Source organism: Coregonus clupeaformis, chromosome 26, assembly GCF_020615455.1.
Source record: "Coregonus clupeaformis isolate EN_2021a chromosome 26, ASM2061545v1, whole genome shotgun sequence".
Taxonomy (NCBI): Eukaryota; Metazoa; Chordata; class Actinopteri; order Salmoniformes; family Salmonidae; genus Coregonus; species Coregonus clupeaformis.
The window spans coordinates 3,589,956-3,606,987 of NC_059217.1; the positions used below are offsets into that span (position 1 = coordinate 3,589,956).

At 45.0% G+C, this 17,032-nt stretch overlaps 1 protein-coding gene across 1 annotated transcript in view; it reads left to right on the forward strand.

The window, feature by feature from the left end:
- LOC121540519 (transforming growth factor beta receptor type 3) overlaps positions 1 to 17,032 on the forward strand; it is a 114,232-nt gene that overhangs the window by 51,646 nt on the left and 45,554 nt on the right. Inside the window, exon 4 of the mRNA XM_041849453.2 lies at positions 14,881 to 15,018. Within this exon, the coding sequence (XP_041705387.2) occupies positions 14,881 to 15,018 (138 nt within the window). The remainder of the gene's footprint in view (positions 1 to 14,880; positions 15,019 to 17,032) is intronic.

A 17,032-nucleotide genomic window follows, 5' to 3' on the forward strand; every position in this document is an offset into this window, starting at 1 on the left:
TTCTCTGGCTGGGCTGTTTGGGCTCAGGGGCCGATGTGGAACATGTCGTTTTCTGTTTTGAACTGACTGTACAGCAGCCAGGGTCAGTTTCCCAACTGAATTGACCTCTCAAGTCAAGTACACAGCTATGTCCAAGTACAGAGCTCCCTCCAAACCCAACTTCCACCCAGTAGTAACACCTTGTATGTACAGACAGTGCACCCATGATCTTCCGTACAGTCAAGCCTATTTGTACGAAAGGTACACATCTGTCTATATAAGGTCCCCAAGTTGACAGTGTATGTCAGAGCAAACACCAAGCCATGAGGTCGAAGGAATTGTCCGTAGAGCTCCAAGACAGGAATGTGTCGAGGCACAGATCTGGGGAAGGGTACCAAAAAATGTCTGCAGCATTGAAGGTCCCCAAGAACACAGTGGCCTCCATCATTCTTAAATGGAAGAAGTTTGGAACCACCAAGACTCTTCCTAGAGCTGGCCACCCGGCCAAACTGAGCAATCGGGGAAGAAGGGCCTTGGTCAGGGAGGTGACCAAGAACCCGATGGTCACTCTGACAGAGCTCTACAGGTCCTCTGTGGAGATGGGAGAACCTTCCAGAAGGACAACCATCTCTGCAGCACTCCACCAATCTGGACTTTATGGTAGAGTGGCCAGACGGAAGCCACTCCTCAGTAAAAGGCACATGACAGCCCGCTTGGAGTTTGCCAAATGGCACCTAAAGACTCTCAGACCATGATAAACAAGATTATCTGGTCTGATGAAACAAAGATTGAACTCTTTGGCCTGAATGCCAAGTGTTACGTCTGGAGGAAACCTGGCACCATCCCTACGGTGAAGCATGGTGGTGGCAGCATCATGCTGTGGGGATGTTTTTCAGCGGCAGGGACTGGGAGACTAGTCAGGATAGAGGCAAAGATGAACGGAGCAAAGTACAGAGAGATCCTTGATGAAAACCTGCTCCAGAGCGCTCAGGACCTCAGACTGGGGTGAAGGTTCACCTTCCAACAGGACAACGACCCTAAGCACACAGGCAAGACAATGCAGGACTGGCTTCAGGACAAGTCTTTGAATGTCCTTGAGTGGCCCAGCCAGAGCCCGGACTTGAACCCGATCGAACGTCTCTGGAGAGATCAAAAAAAAGCTGTGCAGCGATGCTCGCCATCCAACCTGACAGAGCTTGAGAGGATCTGCAGAGAAGAATGGGAGAAACTCCCCAAATACAGGTGTGCCAAGCTTGTAGCATCATACCCAAGCATACTCAATGCTGTAATCACTGCCAAAGGTGCTTCAACAAAGTACTGAGAAAGGGTCTGAATACTTATGTAAATGTGTATTTTCAGTGTTTTATTTTTTCTACATTTCAAAAAAATCTACAAACCTGTTTTTGCTTTGTCATTATGGGATATTGTGTGTAGATTGATGGGGGGGGGAACTATGTAATCAATTTCAGAATAAGGCTGTAACGTAACATGTGGAAACAGTCAAGGGGTCTGAATACTTTCCAAAGGCACTGTATACCACCACACACACACACACACCAGCTGCATTATGTCAGGCCTACTCTATCTTCTCCACATCTACGTGAAAAACCTTCAAATGCTTTTTGAGTTCCTCCACATTTTCACTCCAGAAGTGAGAGAAATTAATAGTTTCCTGCCATGCTCCCAGTGAACCCATTCTGTATGGGCATAAACCAGTCAGAGGTTGCATCCCAAATAGCACCCTACTTCCTGTATAGTGCACTACTTGGTCTTTGGTCAAAAGTAGTGCACTATGTAGAGAATAGAGTGCCATTTGGGATGCAGTCAGAGGGTCTGGGCCCTTATCCTTCCAATAACAGAGAGAAATGCACAGCTGCACTTGCCTGCTTCACAATACGCTGCCTCCTGGCTGCTGTCCAAATCTCCACAGATAAATTGGCAAATTAAGTGAAACAGAACACCTCGGTGGTGACTGTGCATGCGGGTATGACTGACAGTGATAAGCTCACATTTTTACCTCTGTCTCACTGTTCAAACAATACCAAATCATTTCTGATGGAACACACCACCAACTCTGGCTGAGTGTTGTCCACTCAGTGAATGATTTTCTGGTCAATTACTGCGCTAAGGCTTGGAGGAAATCAATTGACACTTACTGTACCTACAACTAAACCAAGTACTGAAATATATCATGCATTTTGTGAAACTTTTGTGAATTGGATTGCTGTTATCCTTCTGTCTGGACAGTGCTGAGCTGAAATATTCACCTTTCTTCTTTATGATTTATTGATGAATAGAATCGTAGCAGGACTTCTCTCTGTAACCAAAGACATCAAGGCACACATCTCCTGCTTTAGAAATTCTAGAACAAGGAAGCTACAGTACTTATTGTATGTCTCTGAGCAGAGAGAGAGAGAGTGATATGGGGAGCTGGCTGTATTTGATGAGACTTCAGAAGGACTGACTGATGCTCCTGGCCTGAGCTTCCTTCAGATCGAGATCGGACGGACTGAGACGTCACTCAAGAGAATGTTGGTGTATTTTTAAAGAAAGCGCCCAATCAGCTCACAGATCTCACGTCCCAGCCTGCTTCTTCAATCATCACCAACTTCAACAAAGAACTGGCTGTAATATGTGACAATCTGTTTTTCTCTCTCCATGAAATGGCAATGTTTTCTTTTGACTCTGGCTCAGTGGGCTGTAATCTGTAATCCTTTAGTTCCAGGTTAACGGCCACTATAGCCTTTTTATGTACTAAACAGCTATGATGTCATCAGTCTATGTTGACCTACCGAGATCAAAGTATCAGATCAAAGCTCTCTCTCTCACTCTCTCTCTCGCTCCTGCTCTCTCTCCTTCTCTCTCTCTCTCTCTCTCTCTGCCCCCCCCCCTTTCCAGACAGGGGACTGGAAAGGCACTAGCCTAGAATAGAGGGAACAAAGCGCTCATTCTCCACCAGCAGATTCCTGATAAGACCTGTAAGTACCAGGTCGGGGCTGCGTGCACAGCAGTGAGGGAAAAAAGTATTTGATCCCCAGCTGATTTTGTACGTTTGCCCACTGACAAAGAAATGATCAGTCTATAATTTTAGTGGTAGGTTTATTTGAACAGTGAGAGACAGAATAACAACAACAAAAATCCAGAAGAACGCATGTCAAACATTTTATAAATTGATTTGCATTTTAATTAGGGAAATAAGTATTTGACCCCCTCTCAATCAGAAAGATTTCTGGCTCCCAAGTGTCTTTTATACAGGTAACGAGCTGAGATTAGGAGCACACTCTTAAAGGGAGTGCTCCTAATCTCATCTTGTTACCTGTATAAAAAACACCTGTCCACAGAAGCAATCAATCAATCAGATTCCAAACTCTCCACCATGGCCAAGACCAAATAGCTCTCCAAGGATGTCAGGGACAAGATTGTAGACCTACACAAGGCTGGAATGGGCTACAAGACCATCGCCAAGCAGCTTGGTGAGAAGGTGACAACAGTTGGTGCGATTATTCGCAAATGGAAGAAACACAAAAGAACTGTCGATCTCCCTCGGACTGGGGCTCCATGCAAGATCTCACCTCATGGAGTTGCAATGATCATGAGAACAGTGAGGAATCAGCCCAGAACTACACGGGAGGATATTGTCAATGATCTCAAGGCAGCTGGGCCCATAGTCACCAAGAAAACAATTGGTAAAACACTACGCCGTGAAGGACAGAAATCCTGCAGCGCCCGCAAGGTCCCCCTGTTCAAGAAAGCACATATACAGGCCCGTCTGAAGTTTGCCAATGAACATCTGAATGATTCAGAGGAGAACTGGGTGAAAGTGTTGTGGTCAGATGAGACCAAAATCGAGCTCTTTGGCATCAACTCAACTCGCCGTGTTTGGAGGAGGAGGAATACTGCCTATGACCCCAAGAACACCATCCCCACCGTCAAACATGGAGGTGGAAACATTATGCTTTGGGGGTGTTTTTCTGCGAAGGGGACAGGACAACTTCACCGCATCAAAGGGACGATGGACCGGGCCATGTACCGTCAAATCTTGGGTGAGAACCTCCTTCCCTCAGCCAGGGCATTGAAAATGGGTTGTGGATGGGTATTCCAGCATGACAATGACCCAAAACACACGGCCAAGGCAACAAAGGAGTGGCTCAAGAAGAAGCACATTAAGGTCCTGGAGTGGCCTAGCCAGTCTCCAGACCTTAATCCCATAGAAAATCTGTGGAGGGAGCTGAAGGTTCGTGTTGCCAAACTTCAGCCTTGAAACCTTAATGACTTGGAGAAGATCTGCAAAGAGGAGTGGGACAAAATCCCTCCTGAGATGTGTGCAAACCTGGTGGCCAACTACAAGAAACGTCTGACCTCTGTGATTGCCAACAAGGGTTTTGCCACCAAGTACTAAGTCATGTTTTGCAGAGGGGTCAAATAATGATTTCCCTCATTAAAATGCAAATCAATTTATAACATTTTTGACATGCATTTTTCTGGATTTTTTTGTTGTTATTCTGTCTCTCACTGTTCAAATAAACCTACCATTAAAATTATAGACTGATCATTTCTTTGTCAGTGGGAAAACGTACAAAATCAGCAGGGGATCAAATACTTTTTTCCCTCACTGTAAGAGACTTTGTGGCACATTTGCACAAGATTAGATGCACCACTTCTAATGTTAATAAGTATCCCAGAGTCAGAGAGAGGAAGAGAAGAGGGAGGGATAGAGGGGAACAGTGAACTGTATTAGACGTAGAACTGTATTAGACTTAGAACTGTATTAGACTTAGAATTAGATCTGTACCTTACTTGCCATGTTGCTCATATTTCAGCCAGGTCGTAAACCCCTGGGTTTTGTTCCAACGTACCTTTTTCCGGATGGGTTTTGACCCTTAGGTGTTAAAGTTGTTTCTCTTTAGCTCTACCAAAATCATGACCTCATTAGAAGTCTACATTTCTGCTCTTGCCACAAGCCTTTGTGCACAGGTTTTGGTGTCATGTTTTAACGTTTCTCCATGTGTTCTTGCAAAGAACTACCGTAAAACTTTAATTTAACACAGTCTCAAATAGCCGCCTGTCCCTTTTAATAGCCGGGCATCAGCACACATTTCAGCAAATAAACACCTGTTTCGAATAAACGGCAGTTCTAAATAAATTGTTTACGAATGAACTTTAGTGAAAAACAAGATCACATGGTCTCACTTCATTATTCAACATTTGTACAGGGGGGGGGTGATAAATGTCTGAGTGAAGTGAACGTAGGTAAGGGTTAAGGTTGTTAAAACAGAAAAAACTCAGCAGTTAAGCATAAAACATTTGACGGTTAGGTTTAGGCATCAATTTCGACTGGGGGACGTGGACAAACGTTGAATACTGAAGTGAGGCCGTGAGATCTTGCGAAATCGGTGATGTATGATAGGCAGCCTAGTCTTTGCACGTCTGATCTGACTGCAATGGATTTAGTCATACTGGTCACAATAAACAGTGTGGTAGTTTTTTCAACTTTTTATTTAGCAAAAGCTGTGTGCATTAAGGAAATAGATGCCTGGCTCAAATAGAATCCTGTTTCTAATAAGCGAAGCAAATAAACACTTAATTTCCGTTTTACGGGTAATATCAATGTGGCAAAGTGGCCTTTCACACCTCTATCGCCAACTCTGCCACCAACACATCCACTGCTAACTCAGTGAGGGACATCGTGGGAATGATCAGGCAGGCATTTCCTCGAGGTGGCGTTTCCCATGTCACTGGCATCTGTGACACAAAAACAAGCACAGATACTTTCTGAAAAACAAACGTAATTCTGCTGTAGCAGCAAAGAGATAAACAGAGGTCTGAGCGAAGCTCCTTGCCCTAGTCTAGGACTGTGTCCAAAATGGCACTCTTTTCCCTATTTATTGCACTAATTTTGTCCAGTCCCTTTCAAAAGTAGTGCACTGTATAGGGAATAGGGTGTCATTTGGGATGCAGACATGTCTGGGTCTGGCCATATGATTGGCTGATAGGGCTGAAAATAAACAAAGTGAGGGAGGGCCCGGCCAGCAGTATCTCTCTCTCTCTCTCTCTCTCTCTCGCTCTCTCTGTCTCCTCTGTTTCTGTGTCTCTCTCTCTCTGTCTGTCTGTCTCTCTCTCTCTCTCTCTCAGGCCATCTTTGTCTAATCAACTTACCAAAGGCAAACATGAAACGAGAGGCTCTTGGCCGCGGATCAGCGTGAGGCTGAGCAGATGATTGTTTTATCAGGTGGAATTCAGATAGCTGCTCGGAGCTCTGCCTGGAGGGTGACTGGCAGTACAGCCCCCCAGGCACAGCTTCTAAAGGAAAGGAGTATAACAGCTCCTCAGGCACTAACAGTAGATTGCAGAGACAATCCAAAGGGCAAGAGACAGGTTAAGCTACATACTGTACATAAACACATTTCCACCATTACTCTCACTCTCTAGTAACATAGTTATTAGAGAACTCATTCTAACAAGGAGACAATACCATTCAAATCAAATCAAATGTTATTTGTCACATGAGCCGAATACAACAGGTGAAATGCTTACTTACAAGCCCTTAACCAACAATGCAGTTTTAAGAAAATAGTTTATTTAGTAAATATTTTCTTAACTCTAAAATAAATAAAAAATGACACAATTAAATAACAATAACGAGGCTATATACAGGGGGTACAGGTACCGAGTCAATATGCAGGGGTACAGGTTAGTCGAGGTAATTTGTACATGTAGGTAGGGGTAAAGTGACTGCATAGATAATAAACAGCGAGTAGCAGCAGTGTAAAAACAAAGGGGGGGGGGTCAATGCAAATAGTCCGGGTGGCAATTTGATTAATTGTTCAGCAATCTTATGGCTTGGGAGTAGAAGCTGTTAATGAGCATTTTGGACCTAGACTTGGCGCTCCGGTACCGCTTGCCGTGCGGTAGCAGAGAGAACAGTCTATGACTAGGGTGACTGGAGTCTTAGACAATTTTTGGGGCCTTCCATTCCAAACAGGTTCTCTTGGAAAAAGGGTAAGGTAGTAGCAGAGAACAACATTTCTCTAGTCATCTGCCTGGTAGTAACCAAGCAGCGATGAGACCCAGACATCACCAGAGTCAGATGTCACAACAAGCACTGACACAGCTATCTCTTCAAACATACCTCCTCCTGGGTGTCCTGACAGTGTTTTATGCTGAGCACACATATTGTAGATGTATGGTTCATTTGAATCATGCTGACTGACCGCCTATAATCTAAAGGATCATTTAACATGTTGAATGGATATGTAGTTATGTGATGCCACATCTAGACTTGTTGTCCCCAGGGGGCTCAGTAGGCTTACTGTACATGACATGAATGGATTCAGCGATAGAGGCGGGGAGTTGTGAGGACCGCGTCCACTTAAACTAATCTGGCAGAGATTCGGGGCTACTTTGTTCTCTCTCCTTGATGCAGTGTTGTGTTCCTCTGCATCCCTTATCAGACCCTGATTACTATCATCCTAGGAAACCATATCTGCCCATGACGTCTTATCTGCCTGCTGTGTTCTGTTGGGCCCATTTGAGGTGTGTGTCTCTGTGTGTGTGACCCGGAGTTGGAGGTTGGAGGCAGACTGATTAGCATCAGGTGCAGTGGAGAGGCTCCCCATCGGCCCTCCGATCAGCAGGGTGACGGCCGGTGGGGCAGCGATAGGAGCAGTCAACAGGTTCCCTTCTGCCCCTCTGTCTGAGCAGTGATCCAGAAAGAACCAAGATACAGACAACACACACCTGCATGCGCACACACACACACTTATCTGATAAAGCTAGATCTTAATGTTCATGGGATAAGTTCCAGGCAGTGCAAGGCTTTTCCAACAGCCTTGACTTTTCAGCTCTCATCTAGTGCTGTCTGTCTGCTGTAGACAAGTGTTGATTGTGTTGCTGAGCAACCTATGTTGAGCATGCAGGGACATGTTTCCCCAGGCCTAGGTATAGAATATGGCAAGTCACCCTATGGTTATTTCTACAATATATAAACCCAGCTACAAATGGCTACTTAGAGGTACTGTATTGAAAGGCATTATCCATTATTATAGGCAGCTGCTCCAACCAACTCTATTTCTGTTATAATAATAATATGCCATTTAGCAGACACTTTTATCCAAAGCGACTTAGTCATGTGTGCATACATTTTTGTGTATGGGTGGTCCCGGGAATCGAACCCACTACCCTGGCGTTACAAGCGCTGTGCTCTACCAGCAGAGCTACAGAGGACACTGTTATAATAAAGTGCCTGCTGCTTTCATGCTGAAGTTGATTTCCCTTGTTATTATTTGCCGGGGGAGGGAGAGAGAATGTTTTGATAGATTAGTCTTACTAGCTGGCTAATTGAAGGATGTTTTGAGTTAGATTTGAGTCACTGAGGACTTTTAGGCTCATAATTAGTTCTGTCAATAAAGGAAAACACCCTGGTCCTGGTTCCTGCTGCCAGGGCTACTGAAGGCTGGAGGTGTGTGTGTGTGAGTCTGTGTGCACGTTGTGTGTAATGGTGTCAGGTCTGACTGACTGGATGGATGTGTAAAGAGAGAGGTCTCTAACGGCTGTGTTCTACTACCGGGGTAAAGACAGTTAGTTTAATACCAGGAGGCTGTGCATACATTGCTTATGAAAGTATCATTATCTACTATGCTGATGTATTTATGAATGTTTGGTCGTGAAACATCATTTATTTTACTGGGGCCTGAAAGGTCATGAAATTGCGTTAGGAATGCTCGATGCAGGCGGCTGGCCAAATGCCTTGAATCATCCTGTAGTTATTACTGTCTGGCAGAGAAGAATGTCTCACTTGGAATATGTTTTCGCCATACATTAATAACAGACATAGTTCTTGTTTATTGCAATCGCATCATCCTCCCTTTGCGTATTGTATTGGTCATTTACGGAAAATCTGTAAAATATGTCTACAGTAATGATGAATTAACTGAGAGAATTTTGTATTTAATGGAATGGTATTTTCCTTGTTTACGTCCGTATGCTCAGACCAGTCACGTTATGCCGTCTGGGACTGGCCTGGCGGGCTGGGGCTGGCAACAGCTGTCGTCCTGTGAGGGTTCTGTGAGGGGTTTGATTTCAGCGTAACGTGATAGGTCCAGACAAGCCTCCCTCCGCAATCCCGTCCACACCTCCCTCCCTCTCCGTCCCTGGCCAGTCACTAGCATGGCTGTGTCTCAAATGGCACCCTATTCCCATCCCTATATAGTGGACAGGGCCCTGGTCAAAAGTAGTGCACTATACAGGGAATAGGGTTCCATTTGGGACTGAGGTCTGACTGGGACTGTAATGGACCCAGGACACACAAATCCCTGGACCAGGCTCCCCATCATCAATCAGGCTGGGCTTCCTGGCTCCTGCTGGGACTTTCAGAGCTTCTCTACAGGGGTATCTGGAGGTGCCTGGCAACCTCAGGTTGCATCCCAAATGGCACCCTATTCCCTATTTAGTGCACTACTTTTGACCAGGACCCATAGGGCTCTATTCAAAAGTAGTGCACTATATAGGGAATAGGTTGCCATTTGGGACACACCCTCACTGTGAACTTCAGGTCAGGGCAACGCCACCTGATCCCAGCCTACTGAACAGGCGTGTAGTTGGGCCGTAGGGGCTTTGATCCCAGGGGCCTCTGGTCATCTGGTCCTCCTCTCTTCACACCCTGGCTGGGCTATGCCTGCTGAGACCCCTGGTTTCAGACACAGTCTAACTTTGCAGCCTCCCACATTAATCCCATTACCACAGACTGAGGACTGTAGAATGCAGAGTATAGACAATCACAACGCTGGACAGTGTTTGTGTTGGTCTATCTGCTACCATGGTAATGGTCCGGATGGAACCCGGATGGAAGGCATCCCAGTCTTTCTGTGGGCAGATAGAGACACACAGCAGCTGCTGCTCAGCTCTCCTCTGTCCTCTACACATCCGACTGGTAGGAGTAGGAGAGGGGATGAGGAGTTGGCACTGGGAGTGTGGACTGGGACTGGGAGTGGGAGTGTAGTGGGAAAGTGGCTGTTGGTTCCAGTTCTTCCACATCTGATAGATTGGTATCACGTTATCGCCCACTGGTCGTTCAGTTTAGCTTCCCACATTGATAAGTGTGAAAGATCATGGATTGATGCTGTCCGCAGTTGATCTATAATGTCTGGAAGTTGACTGGCTAAATGGCCTCACAGTGGAGATTGAGAAGCATATTCTCCAGGTATTTCTACGTGAGTGACCCTCCCATTGGCGCATTCAGTCTGACATTAGAGAGTGTATCACGACACTGTTAATGTGATTTATATTGGACTCTCCTGCACTAATTTCTGCCATTTTGTCTCCCCGCAACTGTGTTTATGCCTTATTGCCTTTGCTTTTCTGGTGACTCACTTCTTTTGGAATTGTTTCTGTCTGGTGCTAAAATTCCATAACTTTTACAACTCTCTCTGTCTCTCTCTCTCTTCTCTCCTCTTTCTCCCCCTCTCTCTCTATCCTTCCCCCCTCTCTCTGTTCAAAGCCAAGGCCCTGGAAGCCAGCAGAATGAGCGCAGGTATGATTGTATCTGGATTGCCTTGCGTTCGGTTATTCTCCCAGGAGTGTGTGTGTGACTGTGTGTGGAGCGGCTCTGAGCCAAGTCCCCTTGGAGATAAGCGTACTGTAATTTCTTCCATTCGTCTCTCTCTGAGTTCCTTTTTAGTATGATTATTGCAGCACTTTTATGGCCCATATCGCTAAACACTCTCATTTTCTCTCCTCCTCTCCTCTCTTCTCTTCCTCTCTTCTACAGGGCCTTAAATATGAGACTATTATCCGGAGGCTTTGAAGCCATGCATCTACTCTCTCTATTACTATTCTCTCAGCTGTGTCTCACTCTCCTCTGGCCTGAAAATGTGTTAAAGGGCTACCTCAGCTTTCTGAATACCAACTGTCAACTTTGAATATCAACTGCCTGTCACAGACAGTGGATAAACATTTCACTTTCTCCTGGATAGCTCTGTTGGGGCATAAACTGGAGTGTTTTAGAGATGGTCAATGGGGGAGATGGTGTGAGGAGACTGGGTCTGACAAGGTGGGGCGTGGTGGAGTGTGTGTGTGTGTGCGCGCTTCATATCATGTCTCAGTGACAGCATGAAAAACCCCAAAAGGAGAGAGAAAGTGTGTGGGAGTGTATGGTTGATGCAACCGAATAACTTTCTGTCTGTCCAATACTGTAGTTTGGTCTGGTTCAATTTAGTTTCTGTTGTCTGAGCTAACAGTTCTGCTTAAGCAATTTACCGGCTACTTTAAAGACGTTGTCTGCCTCATAAGAGTCTGAAGAATGTAATCATTGTTTATGGGTAACCATGGAATATATCAAGCATTACATCTTAAGAGCCTATCCGTTAATGTAACAGACCATATAAACATTGCAAAAGGTTTTCTTCAGAAGATAAGTATCTGAGGTTTGAACGATGCAGAGCCGTGAACAAACAACTTGTTTGTACGTACTTGCTCTGAACATTTTCTTGGCTCTAGTATACAACTGAAATATCATGAAACTCCCAGACACAATGTGCATTAATGTGTTCATCATAATTGTTGGCAGTCCCTGTACTGTGAATTGAAATGTGCTGTCGCCAGTTACAACTTAAAACATAAGAAGTCTCTATTCTCTCTTTTTGTCATCTGAACCTGCCTTGACTGATTGAGTTAGGATTGATTTAGGGCCAGTAAATGTAAATAATATGACACTGACAGAACTCCTTGTGGGTGATTTACAAGCTCTGTCCCTTCACACACAGGAAGAGCTTAATATGATTAGCCTGGGAATAGAGTTAAAGCTAGACTGAACAGAGAGAGCGGGAGGGGAGTGAGGGAGGGAGAAGATGAAGTGAAGGAAGGTTTAACAAACTGACAAGTTAAACTATAGTTCCCCCCCTCCTCTTCCCCTGTATCAGTATCCATCAAAACTAGATATGTACTCTATGTCACGTGAACAGGTATCTATGTGATAACTTCTCCGAGTGTATTTACCCCCAGCAGTGGAGGCTGCTGAGGGGAAGACGGCTCATAATAATGGCTGGATCGGAGCGAAAGGAATGGCATCAAACACATGGAAATACCTGTAAGCCTGGGATATCGATTCAAAGTTGGCCTTAGTGGGAGTGACAATAGAAATCTATGGGAGTGACCTACTGAGTAAAGTATTTGTCATCATTTAATTTTAGCGAATCACACGACTGCGAGGCGTGGAAAAAGGGTTAGGGTGAAATTATTGGTTGGTTGATTAAGCCGATTAAGCCAATGCCTATGCGGCGGAAGTTTCTCCCGGTCTTTCTGTATTGGCTAATGAAGGCCAAGTTTGACGCTTTGGTTCACCAGAGTCTTTGCGCATTTGGGCGGAAGTGTCTGGGATCAAGACACCTTTTCTGCAGTCAAATAACCAAATCGCCCTCTAGTGGCCTCATGGGTGGAATGTTATTAATATTTTTCATAATTTCATAATTAAAAATGGTACAGGTGTCTTCTTTTTTTAAGACCATAACCGTGTGAGGTGTATACTTTTGTTTCAAAGTAGATTTATTTAAGACTACCAATAAACACTGTGTGACCCTGATTTAGCCCACTGCAGTAAAAGGTTAACCCCCAGGTAACAGAGCACCTCTTCCAATTTGATAGTGAGCTTAGCTCATAAAACATTGATTGTGATAAAGTTGTGGCCTATTTATCAAACTGCTGATGGGGGGCTGAATCCTAACATGTCTAAAGCAGGGTCTGGTTTCAGTGAGGCCTCCAGGCCTCTAAATCACCAGGCTAGATTTGGTCTTGGGGGCCCAGCCTGGGCCAGCAGTGCAGGGCAACAACACACGTCCCAACAGTGGGAGTTCGCTGGAGTTCTCCTCTCCCCGTCACTGACAGACTGCGAGAATACAATTTAATGACTGTCTGGAAGCCGTAGTGCACGCATACACACACACACACGTCAAGGAGAAGGGAAGACCTAGCTCGCTCATAGCTCCAAGCTGTGGGGTTATGGGTAACAGAGGCTTGCTCATAACGTTTTTTTTCCTCAGCGCTCCTAACAAAGCCTCCAGTGTGTGAGCGTTCAGATAGCAGCGTCCAGAGAGAGACCACATATAAGAGCTGAGTTGCTGCCTTCCCCAGGGATTCATAGCTCACAGTCATACAGGCTCATTGAGATTATCAGTACAGTTAGTGTATATAAACAACAAAAACCCTGATAAAAGACGACAATCCGTAACATTATAGCTCTGTAATTGCGCAGGAACAGTCAACAGAGTGGTCTGCAATGTTTTGATAACATTGATACAACAGCCGCAGTAAAGAAAAAGCTCTGCTATTTGCCTAGTGAAGCAGCTGTGTGAAATGAAAGGGGATGGTGGTTTTAATTCACTGTAGTTGACCCTATGCCGACTCGTACATTGTATACTGTGGGTTCCTCCCCTTAGCTCTGTAAAGGTTCCGGTTCCTAATTGTTGTGTGTTACGCAGTGTTACGCCCACACCTGGTGGAAATGGCTCCAATCATAACAATGCTAATGACAACAACCGCAAGTTGATATAATTTGTAAATGTCACAGTAATGTCACTATTACTGCATTTAGCAAATTGTAGTTGTTGACATAAGCGTTTATGACATGCTTTTGTACTGCTTCGGAAGGTATTCAGACCCCTTGACTTTTTCCACATTTTGTTACGTTTACATAAGTTCATCTTTCCCTCGATCCTGACTAGTCTCCCAGTCCCTGCCGCTGAAAAACATCCCCACAGCATGATGCTGCAACCACCATGCTTCACCGTAGGGATGGTGCCAGGTTTCCTCCAGATGTGATGCTTGGCATTCAGGCCAAAGAGTTCAATCTTGGTTTCATCAGACCAGAGAATCCTGTTTCTCATGGTCTGAGAGTCCTTTAGGTGACTTTTGGCAAACTCCAAGCGGGTTGTCATGTGCCTTTTACTGAGGAGTGGCTTCCGTCTGGCCACTCAACCATAAAGGCCTGATTGGTGGAGTGCTGCAGAGATGATTGTCCTTCTGGAAGGTTCTCCCACCTCCACAGAGGAACTCTGAAGCTCTGTCAGTGACCATCGGGTTCTTGGTCACCTCCCTGACCAAGGCCCTTCTCCCCCAATTGTTCACTTTGGCCGGGCGGCCAGCTCTAGGAAGAGTCTTGGTGATTCCAAACTTCTTCCATTTAAGAATGATGGAGTCCACTGTGTTCTTGGGGACCTTCAATGCTGCAAACATTTTCTGGTACCCTTCCCCAGATCTGTGCCTCGACACAATCCTGTCTCGGAGCTCTACGGACAATTCCTTCGACCTCATGGCTTGTTTTTTGCTCTGACATGCACTGTCAACTGTGGGACCTTTTTATAGACAGGTGTGTGACTTTCCAAAGCATGTCCAATCAATTGAATTGACCACAGGTGGACTCCAATCAAGTTGTAGAAACATCTCAAGGATGATCAATGGAAACAGGATGCACCTGAGCTCAATTTCGAGTCTCATAGCAAAGGGTCTGAATAAGGTATTTCTGTTCTTTATTTTTTATAAATTAGCAAACATTTATAAAAACCTGTTTTTGCTTTGTCATTATGGAATATTTTGTGTAGCTTAATGAGGATATTTTTTTATTTTAATCAATTTTAATATAAGGCTGTAATGAAACAAAATGTGGAAAAAGGGAAGGGGTCTGAATACTTTCCAAATGCACTGTATGTCATGATTTCTCCTACTCCAAGAACCACATTGAAAATACGTATTCTTCTGGTATTTTTGTCCTTTTAACTCTACGATTTTTACCCAAAATCAATCAATCAATCATGGGGTTTGAATATCATGAAGTCCTTATGTTCTGTAGGTACCCTTCATATAAAGTGTTACCTAATGTCCTCTAACTCTCTCCTGCTGTCATCCTGTTCCCAGGTGGAGCTGCACCTAAAGCCCATCCAGTCCCTACTGGTGCACCAGAAGCCCCTGGTGTTCGTGCTAAACTCCCCCCAGCCTGTGGTGTGGGACATCAGGACAGAGAAACTAGCCCTGGGCATCAAGCACACCTTCCATGTAAGTCCAGATTCAACCAAGTTCCCCTTCCAATCTCTCTCTCTCGCTCGCTCTCTCTCTGTGTCCCACTCCACTAAGTACCTTTCCAATCTCTCTCTCTTAGTCCACTTACTCCCATGTATTTATTTCCTCATACCATTCTTTATTAACGTCGTCCACTTTTCTCAGTGAGACGTTAAGGAAGCAATTCTTTTGCAGAGGAAACCTGTGCTATGTTATGGTCTAGACGAGAAGAGCTCTCAGCTGTTGGTTACAGATGTATCATGTGTTACACACACTCTGTGGACAACAACAACCACAGTCTGTGGACAACAACAACCACAGTCTGTGGACAACAACAACCAACCACACACAGACACACACACACACACACGGACACACACAACCACACACCCTCTCACATGCCCTGTGGTGAGACATTAATGTCTGTATGGCAGTAGTTAATGTGTAATGTGCAGCAGTGGTTTACCCATGGATACAGGCTCTTCCTTACACTGTGCAGACACACACTTTCCACTTACTCTTGTTGTAAACCCTAATAATCAGTGACAAACATATACCAATTTAATGACTAACACACCACTGCTGTAGGACTTCGTTGCTATCAACCCTCAAGTGATTAGTGAACTCTTGTTTACATGCCAAATGATAGGCTATAGGTTGGCATGGACTATATGCTTAGCCTGTTCCCAGATCTGTTTAAGTGCTGTCTTGCCAACTCCTACTGTCATTGTCACACCAGGCTACATTATGCTACGCTCATCCATTGTCACATAGAGAGTTGTGTGCCTGCCGGAAACCCTCTGACACAGTCGGGGATGAAGCGTATTTATATTAGAAGATAAAGTGGGTCGGTGACATCAGCTCTGTTGGCACTGGAGTCCCTAACAACATTATTGTTTTTCAGTCTGGCTTTTAAACAGTGGAGGGCTGTTCCCTCCCCTCCTCTCCTCTCCTTCCCTACCTCTATCCAAACAATGTTGTTGATGGCTGGGCAGCAGTACAAATCATCCAGGGCGTCTCCTCGAATGACGAAAAACACACACCCCGATGGGGAGGGGAACATGGAGGTTTCTTGAAGGAGTATTGGGAGGCAGCAGGCCCCAGCAGGCCCCCTGGACAGCTAGCCATATTTAGTAATGGTACCAGAGGGCCTCTCTCTCTCTCTCTGTGTGTGTAAGACTTAATGAGAAAATGAGGCGAAGCCACTGTATCACATGAGAAAATCACAGAGAAATGAGAACAAGAGGCCCTACATGGCTTAACTCAACCATGCTGCTCTACACTGTAAGCCTGGCTGGATCTGTGCACTCCTCCCTTGCCATATATGCTGTGAAGACTTTCATGCAGCTCGCGGTTCTTCTGAAATAATCATTGTCAAATGTGCGTTAACACCATAGCATTCCACAAGAATCAGGCACTACTTCATATTATTTCCATATGTGGTGGTGATGTGTTCTCATTGCATGCAAAACATCCTACCATGAAAACCAGAGCCCATACAATGTTTAACACAGACACCCATACACGTACGCACACACACGTCCAAATTCTCAGAGGCTTAGCCTGAAATCCGACCTTCGGCAGTGGGAAGACCTTGGTCTCCATCGGCAAAAAGAAGACTTTAAGTCTCCGTCATCACCTCTGTGTTGAGTAGGATTAATGTGGTTATGTGAAGCTAGCTAGCTGACGTGCTAACATCCATCCACCTTCTGTTTCCCAGCGTATTGCCTTGAGCAGATAAACCATTATAGACATATTACAGACCAGACCTGGGTTCAAATACTATTTGACGTCATTCCAAAAACATCCGCTGGGATTGATTGAGTGGCGCAATGGAACCAATAGAAAAGTTGCACATTTCAAATTCTGCCCATCTGGCTCTCCAGGTAGGCTAAAACAAGCGCTTAAAGAATTTGAAATATTTCAAATAGTACTTGAACCCAGGTCTAAAACAGACCCAATCCCAGCCTCAGTCTGTCTCTGTCTTAACCACAGACTCAGGTTTCACTCT